This window comes from Erithacus rubecula, assembly GCF_903797595.1.
Source record: "Erithacus rubecula genome assembly, chromosome: 22".
Lineage (NCBI taxonomy): Eukaryota > Metazoa > Chordata > Aves > Passeriformes > Muscicapidae > Erithacus > Erithacus rubecula.
In genome coordinates this window covers 7,095,466-7,110,529 of record NC_136674.1, presented here as the reverse complement: position 1 = coordinate 7,110,529, position 15,064 = coordinate 7,095,466, and the positions used below count along the sequence as shown (strand labels likewise).

Sequence of the window (15,064 nt, the reverse complement as noted above, 5' to 3'; positions counted from 1 at the left end):
TGTGTTTCTCAGTCAGTCTGAAGTTGGTGTGTGTTTCTCAGCCAGTCTGAAGTTGCTGTGTGTTTCTCAGCCAGTCTGAAGTTGCTGTGTGTTTCTCAGTCTGAAGTTGCTGTGTGTTTCTCAGCCAGTCTGAAGTTGCTGTATTTTCTCAGCCAGTCTGAAGTTGCTGTGTGTTTCTCAGTCTGAAGTTGCTGTGTGTTTCTCAGTCTGAAGTTGCTGTGTGTTTCTCAGCCAGTCTGAAGTTGCTGTATTTTCTCAGCCAGTCTGAAGTTGCTGTATTTTCTCAGCCAGTCTGAAGTTGCTGTATTTTCTCAGCCAGTCTGAATTTGCTGTGTGTTTCTCAGCCAGTCTGAAGTTGCTGTATTTTCTCAGCCAGTCTCAAGTTGCTGTTTTCTCAGTCAGTCTGAATTTGCTGTGTGTTTCTCAGTCAGTCTGAATTTGCTGTGTGTTTCTCAGCCAGTCTGAAGTTGCTGTATTTTCTCAGCCAGTCTGAAGTTGCTGTGTTGTTCCCCCTCTCTGCAGGCTCGGAGCTCTCCCCACGACATCTGCCGTAACTTTCTTATCGACTTTGCCAAATCAGATCCTGCCCAGGACTTCAGTGGGCAAAAATCTGAACTTTTCAGAGGACTTATACAGGCATGTAAAAAAACAGACCCCAAAGACAGATATAGTTGCTGGTTCTACTGTTGATCAAGCTGTGAACTCAACATTTGCTGCTTTGGTGTATCTCACTCCAGATTTATTTGAGAAGCTTCAAAAATATGGTAACTCTAATATTATTAGATTATCTTAATAATGAAGACTTACAGTTTGTAAAAGGTTCTCTTACAGCTGAGTTTATAACATTTAAAAAGCAGTTTAGTGGGGCAATTTAAAGAAGATATTCTGTAGAAAATAATTTAGGCAGACTAGGTAAGCTTTCTCTCTAGAGTGATTATTTTTTATTAACTATAATTGCCTTCAGAGCACTGACAAAATATTAATAACCATCAGAAGCTACTAATTCTGTAAAGCTGTACCTAAAGAGGGTAGTGATGTCCTCTGGGGTTTTAATTCAGAACAATGTGGCTCCAGTCAGAGGTTCTTGGATCATTTTCTACATTGTACCTTTTCTAAAAAGCCAGCAACAACTTCTGTTATTAATTGTTGTGGTTGGAGGAGGTGTGAATTACCTCCCAAAATACCATTCTATAGAAATCAACCCTGCCATCCTCAAAATATATATTTAACTTTCTTTTTTCTCAAAAGAAAATAATATTTTGCTTTTAACTTACTGGCCATTGTATTACAATTTATGTATTTTTCAGTAGATAAAATGAACAAGTTTTTGACTTACAGCATCCTTCTATAAAGTTTATTGATATGTTTGAAGTATTGTATAACAAGATGTTACTTGGTTTTGAAGGATTTCATTTTAGATTTTCACTTTTTGTCGTAATTTTGACACTAAACATTTTACATTTTCATAGAATGACTGAGCTATTTTTTGAGCTGTGAAGTTATGAGTAAAAATGACTGACACAAAGACTGACTTGATGACTAATGTGGTTACTGCCTTTAGTCATTTTGTCTATGTCTGACAATTGAGCTAATTTTCTGAGTGACGTTGAAAACTGGACAAATATTAATGAGTGTTTAAGAAATCCATCCCACTGTTCTGTCAGTATCTTCATCTGCTGGTTATGCTGGGGCAGACTAATTTCTGTACACCTGTTCACCTGTGCTATGGGAAGTTTGGAGAAGGGATGCTGAAAAAAATACAGGACAAAATTACAGAGGGAGAATGGAAGAGGGAAGACTGAATAAGAATATCTTTTTCTCCATAGTCACTGTCAGGGCAGTCTGAATAGAAACTGATTTGTCAGGTTTTTGATTTTTGCAAATTGGTCTTGAAAGTCCCTTCCAGAAATTAATAGTGTGAAACAGTAGAGAAAACAAATGCATCCATAAAGCTTTAAGCTACTTCTAATCATTTTTTGTTTTTTTGATAAGCTTGCATCAGTGCTATTGCATGCATAGGAAGGATTTTATTTTCCATGGCTTCAGGCATCAATTCTGGGAAGAGATGAGAAAGTCACTGGTAAATTAAGTTTGTGAATAAAATCAGTCAAGGTGCAGTTCATTTATTTAGGATATATGAAAGTTGGCAGGTTTATCCTATTTCCTTACAGGTGTAATTCCAAGTATTGACTAAAAGATGAAGGGAAGGCTGTAGCATAATTTTAGTTAAGTAGTTGTATAAAAATTGAGCTGTAAATAAAAAGGACTCTTTTCTTTCTCTCATTTCCAGTCAACAGTGGAGGCAAGGTGCCTTTGAGTGATGAATTTGCACAAGTATATTCCCTGGCTGATTCCATTAGAATATGGATGGTAAGAACACTCAGGGGGATCTCTATTATTAAGTAAAATAATTTACTTTAGAACTTTACAATGTTAAGGAGTAGAATGGAACAGTTTTTTCTTCAGTTATTCTACATCAAGTGTTTTCACTTAGAAAGAAAATATGTTTATTTTGGAACTTTGGACTTAAATGTCTAAGTGCATCCTTACACTCCTCTCCTTCCCTCAGCCCTAGATGTATAATCATGGGTATGATGATACCCATGATTCAGTCAGGACTGAATTTGACTGCAAATCCATTAATTTGTGCTATATTTTAGCAAGAATGTATGTTGTAAATTAGATTCTTACATTGCAGTTGGAGTTCTTTGGAGGTGTATCATATAAAGAAGTGTGCCTTAAACATCATTCCATTGTCTTGTGACTTCCTCCTTTTTTCTGTCTAAGAATTCCTGGCAGGTTGATGTACTAGAATTACAATGGGTAGATGCATGTTAAAATGAGTAACTGCCTTTACCCATTGCATGACAGGTGATGTTTGCATCTGACAGAGCTTGCTAGTGGGGTGACACATTTTTGGAAGACTTTATCTCCCAATTAGATGTATATATTTTCCTGAGTGCTGAGGATAAATGAGAAGCCTTCTTTTCCTTGGAGGACTGATGCACATCAAATCACAGGACAGGGAATGGTCTCAGCCTGCAAAGCTTGAGCAGCTCAGGGTGAGGCTGTTACTGCTCTGACAGTTCAGGTGCTGCTCTTTTGGGCTCCTGGGTGCTTTGCTCTGCAGTTGGGAATAGTAACTACTGTCATCTGTTCCTGAGATTAAATTCCTTTCAATCATTACAGTCTTCATCCTGCCTTGCTGTGTAGATACAGAGAGAATTGTATTTTAACTATATTATGGTCTGTCTACAGTTGGAAATGAAGCAGAAATCCCTGATGGGGAGGGGAAATGATGCTGAGGAGAAGCAGAACACAGAAGCAAGTGAGGTGAACCCAGAAATTCTTGGTGAGTGTTCCTTGTATGTTTGAGTATTGCAGATAGCTTAGGCAAGCATTGCCTTGTAAACCTGGAGACATTATTTTTGCTGTGAAAGGTAAGTTAGCAACTGGGGTTACTTTTTCATACCTCAAGAGATAACCCAGTGTAACTTGGATTAATTACCTGGGATTGTGTTCTGCTATTCTTTGCTTTTCTTACTGAAAACAGTAAGAAGATTCTGCTGAGAGTGACTTTTCACTTGGGTCACCTGGTTCTGAACTTATGTTCATCTGTTTTTTGTAGATATTTCTTGCCATATTTAACTGATATTAGAACTGCAGCTGATTGTTATTAGAACAAAATGTGTTCTCACTGACTACTCTGTACTTCATATGGTTCAGTGTGATTATTCAGATTTAGCATTTGGAAATCTGAACTTAAGAACCAGTAGCATGGTGATCAATATAACAACAGCATTTTTAGCTGTCTCAACTGAGAAGAAATAAGATAAATCACTTTCTTCATAAGATTAAGACAGCAAATTTGTTGTTCTATTTTCATGGTTTTAACTCTTCCAATTTTTATGCTGCAGCAAAACTCTGTGTGCAGAAGAGCCTTTTGTTACTGAATTTTTTGCCTGTAAGAGCAAAGACAAAAGAGAATTTGGAAGCCCAAGACATGGATGATCCCCAGCAGTATGTGAGTGATAAATGCCAAAGACAAGGATCAGCTGTGGACATGGACTTCCAGGCAGTGCAGCCAGTGTCATCCAGTGCAGGAATTCACCCTATTTCAAAAGAAGGGGGTCAAACATCACAGTCTGATCTGAAAGTTAAACAAATTCCAGGCCTCCACCAAGCAGAAACTGCATCTGCATTTCATAGTAAGCCTGTTGAAAATACAGTTTCACAGCAGGAAGATGTGTCATCACCTCCTTCCACTCCTACACGGAAGTCTCAGCTGGGCCGTGGAAGGTTGAGGCTGCTGTCCTTCAGGTCAATGGAGGAGCCAAGAGCTGTGCTTACTGTGAAGGAAAAATACCCCATTCTGAAGAACATATTAGACTTTATTAAGGATCAATCACTTTCACATGAGAGGTAAGCAAATTGAAGATGTTGTCAGTTACACAGAAGGTTGTCTTCACACCTTTTCAGGTGGAATAAAGTATTTTAGCAGCACGATCATATAGCAGAGTATTTTGTATATAAACAGTTGTCAGACTTAGGTATCAAACTTAGTTATTCATAAGGATGTAGGGACTCAGAGAGTAGTATTTCATTTCAGAATGTAAAAAACAGTCACTTGGCAATTTACTGTCTTGCTTCCTCAGATGTATTTGCAGAGGTGTTTTGCTTTTTATCTACAAAAGCAAAGACATGGTGTATCACTATTACCAGTGCTTGGTATCAAATAGAAACTAGTTGCATCTCCCATTAAATTACCTGGTATTCTGAAGATGTAAATCAAAAGAGAGATTTCCAATTCTTAGCTTGTCTTTTTTGGGCTCTAGAACATGGAGGGGGGCAGGAAGAGCTGGATTCTGTTCAAAGCTTTATCACTCACTCCAACTAACACCCTGAAATGCAGCTGAAAATTCAAATACAAAGCAGTTGTGTAACTAGTCAAGCACTTTAATTTTTTTGTTTTAAACATGGTGTTTTGAAGTTTTCACTGATATTTTTTTCTTTCAGTGTTTTAAAGGTTCTTGCTTTGAGAAAATCCCAAGGGCAGAGTATTATGGAAGTGCTCAAGACCATCCGCCAGTGCCTGGACTCACTTGGGCAGCCACACTGCTTCCACCCACCCTGTGTGCTTTTTCTCCTAGAACTTCTAGCCTGTCAGAAAGATTTTACAAAGTAAGTAATTATTTAGGCAAATCTCAGCCATATGATTTACTGTCTTGGTTCTCATGTTCCTCCAAGCATGTATATTGACAAGAGTCGAAATTTCTGCCTTTTTTAGGCTAGTAGGCATATCTTGTGTACTTCATTAAAAAAACCCACAAAAATTAATAATTATTTTCAAGTGGGACTTGTTTGCACAACTGTTCATGCCATGAACATGTTTAGATCTGTTTTCTGTATTGTGTCTGGCCTGTGCTGTCAGAACTCTGTCACTTGGCTTCTCACTCATCAGGAGCTTTCTGTGGTCATCTTGCAATGCACTGATTTCCTGTAAGATCTTGATTAAGTTTTTGTAAAGCAACTTTTTAATTTAAAGGAATATTCTCTTCTTAGTGCTATGAGAATATTCTCTTTGCCTGTTCAGTTTCTTCACTTCTGATTCCTGGTACAGGATTCTTTCATTTTCAATTGAAAATTCTAGACTGCATTTTTAAATAAAACTAACATCCTTCTCACTTATGAAGAAGGGTTAAAAAGGGCCTGTTTGTAAAATTTGCACAAATCATGCTACCTAAAATATCACAGTGAATTCTAGGTTACTAAACTGACTCTTTAACTTGCAGCTACTTTGGAAACTTGGAAGGCTGTGGTGCTGAACTACACAAAGAGATTAGAGAGTCCTACTATCAGCTTGTTTTGTTCCTGGTCAATGCTGTGAAGGGATTTAGTACAATTAATGACAGGTACAGGCCCTTGCTTGCTTTATTTATATGATGTTTTATTTTTTTTTCCTTTCTCCACACCTTCTCCCTTGTAATTTGCTGTTTGTCATTTAATATCTTAATTAATTTTATGTATACTTTCCATTATTTGCAGCACTAAATGAGGAGCCTTGATCTTGTGATCAAAAATGTCAAGTTAGCTTTCTATTACTAGAGAAACAAAGGAAAGCACAAAAACTTATCAGGGGTTAAAAGCTTGACTTACTGCATTTTGTAGTTACAGTTCTGCAGTGTGTGTCTCTGAAGCTTAGTAGTAAAATACTAGAAATAGCAAATTTATTGTGGAATAATTGGGCAAAAGGGTAATGCCACAAGAAACATGGCAACTCTGCAACCATGCTCAGATGTTAGAAGTCATCTTTTGGCAACATTCTGGTTAAATTTGGAGGATTTATAGCCAGGTGTCCTAGAGAAATGAGAATTTTTTGCTATAATGTCATTCTCTCTGACAATAACTTTCAAGTCCTTTGTTCAGTTTCAAGTGAAAATGTCAAAAAGGTTTCAAACAGAATAAATTCCTGCAAATACCAAGAAAATGCTGTACTGTAGAGAAGAGACAAACCCTCTTGCTAATGCTCAGGCAACAGTATTAGTTTGATCTCAACTGAATCCAGAAGGAAAACTGTCTTTATTTTGAAGTCCATAGTCTGTACTTGCTAAATTGTGTAAGTTGAATACTTTGATAAACCCAAGTTCCTGCCACAGAGTTACTTTAATGCATAATAAAGCCTGAAAATCAATGTGCAGGGGTTTTTCTATCCTTTCTCCCCACACACAATTTCAACTCTAGCTCTGTGAACTTTAGATCAGCTTCAGAGCTGTCATGTTTTAATATCTTTTATTTTTATTTAGGTCATTGCTTCCTGCCTTATCCTGTGTGCAGACAGCTCTCCTCCACCTCTTGGATATGAGCTGGGAGCCCAGTGATCTTTCCTTCTTTGTGGAGATCCAGCTGCCACATCTCCTCATGACCACCTCACAGGAGAACATCAGCACCCATGACAGTGTCATTTGGTGAGTCAGGAAGGGTCCAGATTTCACATAATACTAAATGCTGGTTCCATTTTATCCAGAAAGATTCCTGAGCTTTGTGCTGGAACAAGCAGTGAGGGTACTTTTAACAAGTACTTTTAACATCATTCTGCTCTAACATCATCCAAGGGCTCAACTGAAGTATTTCAATTTGTTTTGCTGGTACAAAAACGATTGGAATTTTATGTTTAACCAGATTACTACTGGAACACTTTGCTTTGCAGTGCAGCAAGATGTATACAATAGTGTTTCTTGCCATGATGAATGTCAAATATTTTTAACACTTTTATGTGACAATTTTATAGTAGTTGTACTTGCACATGAGCAAATGTGAAGGAAAAAAAAAAATATCTTAAAACATCTGGTCTGATCTGATCTTCCAGCATTCCCAAAGCTGTTTTACAAGAGTAAATTTTCCTGATTTTTGCATTATGGTCCCCATATGTTTTTAAGAATATGTCACAGAAGCAAGAAGCAGGTGTCTGTATGGTCATTTATTAACTGAGTGATTTCTCACAGTTCTGTTTTTATTAGCATGTTATAGCACTTTGTTAAAAAGTAAAGCTTTATTAAAGGAAACCTGATAGCATTCAAACCTAATTTTAAGCATGCTTTTCTTTTAGTCAGTGGAGTGAAGAAGATGAAATTGCAGACTACAAGCAGAACTGTGAATGGATGGATGAATGTCAGGATGTAACATTTGAGGCCTGGTATGAAAAGATAACTCAAGCTGACCCAGAGAAGCAGAGAAAGGTGACCTCATGTTTTATATATTTATCTGCAGAAGGGGTAAATAACAGACCTTTAAAAGCCTAAAGGGGAGAAAGGAGTCTGGTTTTTAATTTTTATTATTTGGATCCCTGTAGACTTTCAAGAGTCTAAAATGATTAAAAGATCCCCATTCATTCAGTAGAAATATTCTGCTTCCTGTCAGAAGCTTTCTCAGGGTCAGCAGTGAATACTGCAGTAAGCTGTTGCTCTCTTGCTGTAGATGCACATGTTTGTGGCTCGTTACTGTGACCTGCTGAACGTGGACATATCCTGTGATGGCTGTGAGGAGATTGCGCCCTGGCACCGCTACCGCTGCCTGCAGTGCAACGACATGGATCTCTGCAAAACCTGTTTCCTTGGTAAGAGCCATTCAGTAACCCCCAAACCCTGCATGTGAAGCCAAAACAGTATCTTGTAAATTATACACAGAATGAAGTCAAACACTTTTCTCCTGGGTTCTTTGGAAATGTTGAAGTGTTCTTTTCCGAGTATGAATGTGAACTTGAAATTAGGAAAGGTCCTTTGTCCTAAAGATTTACAGGGAAATCTTTCTTTACAGGTGGAGTTAAACCTGAAGGACATGAGGATGACCATGAAATGGTGAACATGGAATATGCCTGTGATCACTGCCAAGGAGTTATCATAGGTCGAAGAATGAACTGCAATGTTTGTGATGACTTTGACCTTTGCTATGGATGCTATCATGCAAAGAAATACTCTGACAGGTATTAAAAATGGGATTTGCTTTTCCCCATGTGACAGAAAGACAATATTTAGTAGCTAAATACAATCAGTCATTCACATGGTGCTTCCTATAATGCTGTGTCTGACATCAGAAATCTCCTTGGTCTCCTTTGGAGAAACAAAGATAGGATCAGTTCAGCAAAAAGGTTTGGAAACCTTCCTCAATTTCTGAAGTAGCAGTTGTTTCTTGGTAGCAGTTGTTTTCTGAATGTGGCTAGAAAAGCTGCAGAAGGAGTTACCAGATATGACCAGATAGAAGAGACAATCACTGCTGTGTAAAACAATTGTCAATGCTTGACACCAGAGGTCATAAAAAGCAGGTCCACAGTTTGAACCTCTGGAGTGTGTTGGGTTCTAAGTGGTTTCTTGTGAAGGTATTTTGTGTTGACTGACAGTGTGGATTATCCAAAGGCACCTGCATTGCCCAGTGCTGTCCCTTCTCCCTGCAGCCACCTGCCCACGCACAGCATCACCGTGTATCCCATGGTGACCATCCGCATCAGTGACCGGCAGCGCCTCATCCAGCCCTACGTCCACAACTACTCCTGGCTGCTCTTTGCTGCCTTGACTCTCTACAGTGCAGATCTGGCAGGTGGGGAGGAAGCAGATGGAGAGAAACTGGATCCTCAGGTCCTCAGTCATGCCAGAGTTCTGCAGCATCAGTGCATTCAGCTCATTGGGGACTGCCTGATGAAAGCACAGCATGGAAAAGGTGAGTCAGCTCCTCCTGCTCTGAACAATGCTTTCTACAAGTGTCAGAAATGTCTGTGGTTACAAGTTTCCAAAGGAAAGGGGAAGCTACTGTGTACTTCACTGAGAATAACTGTTTATGTAGAAAGCAAATGTAGAACAAGTGTCCTTCAGGGTCATTGGAACATGGAAAATAGAGTGCTTGAGAAAACTAATTTTATGCTTACATAAACATTGGAGACAACTTGGCAAGTCTCTGGTTGTTTTTTTTTCCATCTTAGCTGTTGTAAAGGGATCAGTCAATACAGCTTCATGTTCTTTTGGTAATGTATCACTGACAGCTGAAGGACAGCAAATAACTTGGTGGAAAAATTTTTTGTTCTGCATCTCTTGGGAAGAGATTTTTAACCATGTTTGTGGTATGAATTCCTGTAAGTGGTGTTCATTAGTGTGGAAATGGAGGTTTCTGTAAACAAAGACCTACAGAAAATAGGGTTATACGAGAGGGACCTATTTTGAATTTATCAAAAATTCTAAACTAAAATTCAAATAAATTCACTGGTCACTTTTGTGAGCAGCTCTAATGCAACTGAAATAACACCACCACCAAATATTTACACATGCTCAGTAATTGATCTGTTTGCAATATACAGTTCTATTGTGCAAGTAGTCAAAAGATTGAAAAATAAGACAAATGTCATTTGCTGTTCATAATTTACTTTCTACTGCTTTCTTAAATTAAGACTTCTACCCCAGTGGCATCCCTGAGGTGGAAGATGTCACCATCTGTCCATCACTAGAGTTTAATGAATCTACATAATTATGTGAGCTTGATAAAAATATGTTTTTGATGGAGTTAATGTTCAAAAGAAGTGTATAAGAAGTTTGCAGTTCTCTGTTAAAGTGTTTCAGTTCTGCTTTGTGTCTATCTTTCCAATCAACAGCTAAATAACGTTCTTGCTCACAGGACTGAAAAATTCAGCTCTCCTCTGCATGTTACCAGAAGATGAGTCCTTCTCAGAGAGTGACACTGTTTCAGGCAGTCCTCCCACAGACAGTGCTCCAAAAAGTCATCCTGCTGATAGAGCAGGGAAGGGAAGAGATGAGAAGCGCAGCACAGGCTCTCTGCTGCGTCGTGGTGTAAGTACCTGTTATTTCCAGTACCTGTTATTTAATATCAGATGGGTGATCTGATATTAAACACCTTCAGCTTATTCTGAATGTGGGTCTGAAATAAGGGATAGCGAATTTCATTTGTAGGTCAAAATTGGGGAACAAGGGGACAGTTGTTTTTTCTTTCATTAGATCTGGCTGATCAAAAACTTCTTGATCTGAACTGATTCACAAGTGTTGCAGGAGAGGAGCATGTCATGTTCTTTGTGAAAGGGCTGTCATTTCCCCTGGTTGTTAGCACTCTAGAGTAGGAGTGTGAGTTTCCTACAGTTTCATACAGTGTTTAAAACTATTATAGTGTAGTAATTTTATGTAGGGAAATATGAGTAAAATTAAAGAACATAATTTGTGTGGAAGCTGAAGACATGAATGCATCAAGAAATTCTTCAGTAGAAGGTTTTAGTACTCAAAGAAAAATGTTTGTCAAGTGCAGATGACTGAATTCTTTCCATGCTTGTTCCTGCAGGTATTACATATTGTTTTAATCTTTTAGTACTTCTGTTTTATTTTTAGGGGAAAGGAGATACTCACAAGGAAATCCAGTCTCCTGCAGAAGATAAAGTAGGGAAACAAGAAATTGAAATCAAAGCTGTTTCTGCAAAGAAAGCTGTTGTGAGACAAGAATCTTTGGATGAGAATGATCCTGCAACAGGTAAAGAATAATTTCTCATTTTCCCTGTCACAGAAATACCACTCATCTGCAAACAGCTGTCCTTTTTATTCCTAATCCAGTTTTGCATATTTTCAAATGTCTATGTCTGCTTTGTGAAAACCTGCCAGACATTGCTTTGAATAAATGCCTTGCAGTCTGTTTAAAAGAGTCTGGAAATTGGAGTAAATTTCCACAAGTATTTATCCATGTATGGAGATTATAGTCCCAGTTGGTCTAACACAGCACTTGTGTATTCTGATGCACTTGGAACCAGAAAATGTCTTATCCTGTTAAAGACTGGGATTGTAAGAAGTTTGATAGTTAAATGGATCTGTCTGTAGCACTGTCCTTTAGATGTTTTTACAAGATGGTGTAAATTTTTTTACCTTCTGTTTCCATATACTTTTTAAAGATTTTATTTTCAAATTCTAATAATTATTTTTATAATTTGTATTAATTTTTAGATTTGAATTATAAAAATTAAGCTATCACTTTCTTTTATTTTTAATGTCACTTAGGAGATTGTCTTACTTTGTTTTTATTTACAAAGCAGGTGACTCCCTCTCAGAGGATTTAATCCAAAAGCCAACAGAGAAGGTTTTAATACCTAGTCAGGAAGAAGTTTTTGCTGAATGCTCTCAGAAGAGGATTTTGGGGTTGCTGGCAGCTATGTTACCGCCTTTCAAATCAGTTAGTTCCTTTTACTTCCATCTGGGTAGTTTTCTAGGTGCACAAATAACATAAATTAATAGGAATTAAATGTGGGATATGGGCCCATGTTGCTTCCATGTTATGAAATGTGAATTAGAATGTCTTTTGACATTGACATCACTAAGGAATGTAAGGGCTTGTTCCTGGGTGAGGGGAGAGGGAAGGGAATTTTAATGTATCTGTAAAGTAGTGTCTTAACTGATGAGCAGAGTTTAAATCTTCAGTTTGGCTTCACATGTCAGGTCACACTCACAGGTCAATAACCAAAGTAGGAATGTAGTTTCTCATTCCTTCTGTCCCATTGGAAGACCTTTAGAACAGCATTTGCTGACTTTGACTAAAACTCCTGTTTTCTTTCCCTGCCTCACTGAGATTCTTCTCTCTTCACAGGGATCCACAATGTCTCTGATGAACCTGGAACAAATACTTCCCCTGATGTTTCATGTTGTAATCTCAAATGCTGGCCACCTGAATGAAACTTATCATTTAACCTTGGGACTCCTGGGCCAGTTAATCCTCAGGCTTATGCCTGCAGAAGTGGATGCTGCTGTGACTAAAATCCTTTCAGCCAAACATAATTTGTTTGTACCAGGAGATGGGTCTGCAGTGCCAGAAGGATGGAAGACAACTCATCTTCTGTTCAGTCTGGGAGCTGTGTGTTTGGACAGGTGCTTCTTACCCTTATCCTATTAGTTAATCTGTGCTGTACAGTAATTTCCTTTCATATGTGCCTCATGCATAGAGGCTATTTAATAGAAAGGTAATTAAACCTGTACCCCTTGAAGGGGCTTAGCATCTGCAGCCTTTGTTGCAGTGAGAATCCTAATTTCCTTCCAGAAGAAGGCTGGCTGCTGAAGAGTGGCCCAATTTTGTGTGCTTTCCTACACAGCATGTCATGGAGGAGGAAGTGGGGTTTGGAAACTACAAGGAAAACCAAAAAGTCCTTTATTTTCTGTGTGATATTAATTCTCTCACATTGTTACAAATCTCTTGTGTAACTTGGGAAAGGAGGAGGGTGTGTCACAGAACTATCACCAGTGCTGAGTTCTGGATCTGGCCCTTTCTATGTAAGAGTATTTGAGACAGAGGTTTTTTGTAGTAAAAGTGCACTGGAAACAGCAGGGAGGGACAGATTTTGAAGATTCTGAGAAATCTCTCAAGCATTCTGAGATTAATGTCATGTTATTTTTTGTTGTAGCTGTGTTTTACAGAGAGGGTTCATAAAATAGAAAAGCATATGAAATTTAAAGGCAGAATATCCAGAGCATAAGCTAAGGGAAAGGATTTTCTCAAAAATGAACTTTAGTGTAAGAGACCAGTCCCTGTAGGTTATCTGTGTGATTCACAGAGCGAGCAGGTGGTCACATACATGGGAAATAAACCTCTTACTGCCATGCAAACAGAAACTTCTGAGTTCTAAACTAAAATTCAGAGTTAACAGTGGCAGTGTTCAGGCACACTTTGATTTGGGACCCTCTCAGAAAACAGAACAGTATTTATGGAAAACAAAGCAGAATTCATGTCTCAGCTGGCATGAAAGCTTCAAGTATTTGGAAAACCAGCTGTGTAATAATTTGAAAGCTGCTGCTGTGACAGATTGCCAGTGACATGCTGCCTTGAGGAAGAGCAGCTGCAGGCAGGTGTGCAGCCAGGTTCCTGCAGCAGCCTGCTCTGTCTTTCAGCCGGGTGGGTCTGGACTGGGCCAGCTCCATGGCAGACATCCTGCGCGCCCTGAACTCCTCCGCGCAGTGGCACCACGTCATCGCTGCCTTCACTGACCACTGCGTTAGGCAGCTGCCCTTCCAGCTCAAGCACACCAACATCTTCACTTTGTTGGTGCTGGTTGGCTTTCCTGAGGTAAGTGACCTGTCAGTCCTAAAGGAAACAAAATTGGTTAATGCTTTTATGTATACTACAGATTCCATCGATTTGGGACAATCTTTATAAACTCTCAAAATCTGGTGTGTGTCAGGGTTCACATCTTTCCACTTGTGTACAAATAATGTTGATGTAATGAAGAGTAATGAGTTGGTTTTGTCTGGCATTTCTTTGGATGCTACTTAGAAGTGCTACAAGCAAACCAGCTTTGTTTTTTCCAGTATCTAAAAGGACTTTTATACAAGTAAAACAATCCATTCTCCATCTTCATATTCATAACTAATCCATTACCTATGCAACATTAAGTTGGTTGTTGTAGATATTTCTTTCATATATATATATATATATATATTTCTTTTTCATTTTCTAAAAATCAGTAAATACCAGGCATCAAGCAGTGGTTCAGCTAAAAAATACAATAGGAAGAATAAGCAAATGTAGCCAATATAAGACATGGCTGTGCATTTGTAAAGAAGTTCCAACTGAAGTTGTGCTGCTGTTTCAGGTGCTGTGTATGGGCACTCGTTCTGTGTACATGGACAATGCTAATGAGCCTCATAATGTGATCATCCTGAAGCACTTCACTGAGAAGAACAGGGCAGTGGTTGTAGACATCAAAACCCGAAAGAGAAAAACAGGTTCTGTGACATTTTTGTTTTATCAGAGAATCACAGAGTATTTCCTTACAGTTGTTATGGATACCCAAAAGCAAATGTTAACTAGACCTCTGTGCAGGTCTGCAGAGTTTGAATTCCTTTATTACCAAGTTGTCTGTCTGACTTTCTGCTCATAGGTTACCAAACTCTGCTTGCAGGTCACTGCCAAATTGTGCACCTTCTGCAGGAATTATTTCAATTGTCTTTGTTCAGAAAATTATTTAGAAAACTGTTGAGACCATTCTGTTAATTGATAAATCTCAGAAATAGGCTTTTGATAAAAATGAAACAGTTGTTTCTGTTTCAGGATTTGTGTAGTGCCTGTGTCTTATCCTTTACAAACCTGTGCTTAATGTTATAGAACAACTGCTAATTTAAAAAAAGTTTGGATATCCCTAAAATTTGAGACCAAGTGAAACATTTCATATATAACAAATCAGTTGGGATTTTAGGAGCAAGGGCTTTTCTCTTTGCATGACCTAATATTGTAAAGTTAATAAAACAAAGGTTGACTACTGAAGCTGTGTAAAAGGCATTTGGAAAAGTCAACAGGCTAAGCCACTTTTTGATATTGAAGGAAGATTTGAATATAAAAGCTTTTCTTTTTGTTTAATTGTTGACATTTTAAACAGTAAGACCAGCAATATTTATTTCATCATATCAATTGCAGGACAGAATTTTCCCTGTTTTAATTGTAAAATACAACATATGCAAGCTTTGCATGCTGTCCTGCTAATGTGCAAATACATAATGTGCTGTTGCCAGAAGTGACCTGGGGATTTTTAACTTGTACTGAAAAATGAAAT

The 15,064-nt window shown here is 38.2% G+C and overlaps 1 protein-coding gene across 1 annotated transcript in view; it reads left to right on the top strand.

Annotated features, from left to right (window-relative positions):
* Window positions 1-15,064, top strand: part of ZZEF1 (zinc finger ZZ-type and EF-hand domain containing 1) — a 57,106-nt gene that overhangs the window by 27,068 nt on the left and 14,974 nt on the right. The window contains 18 exon segments of the mRNA XM_079325255.1: window positions 523-642; window positions 644-764; window positions 2,291-2,370; window positions 3,259-3,352; window positions 3,918-4,422; window positions 5,017-5,181; window positions 5,793-5,912; window positions 6,804-6,965; window positions 7,607-7,736; window positions 7,975-8,113; window positions 8,314-8,479; window positions 8,948-9,210; window positions 10,156-10,328; window positions 10,875-11,013; window positions 11,567-11,703; window positions 12,115-12,392; window positions 13,407-13,581; window positions 14,108-14,240. Of these exon segments, the coding sequence (XP_079181381.1) occupies window positions 523-642; window positions 644-764; window positions 2,291-2,370; window positions 3,259-3,352; window positions 3,918-4,422; window positions 5,017-5,181; window positions 5,793-5,912; window positions 6,804-6,965; window positions 7,607-7,736; window positions 7,975-8,113; window positions 8,314-8,479; window positions 8,948-9,210; window positions 10,156-10,328; window positions 10,875-11,013; window positions 11,567-11,703; window positions 12,115-12,392; window positions 13,407-13,581; window positions 14,108-14,240 (3,100 nt within the window).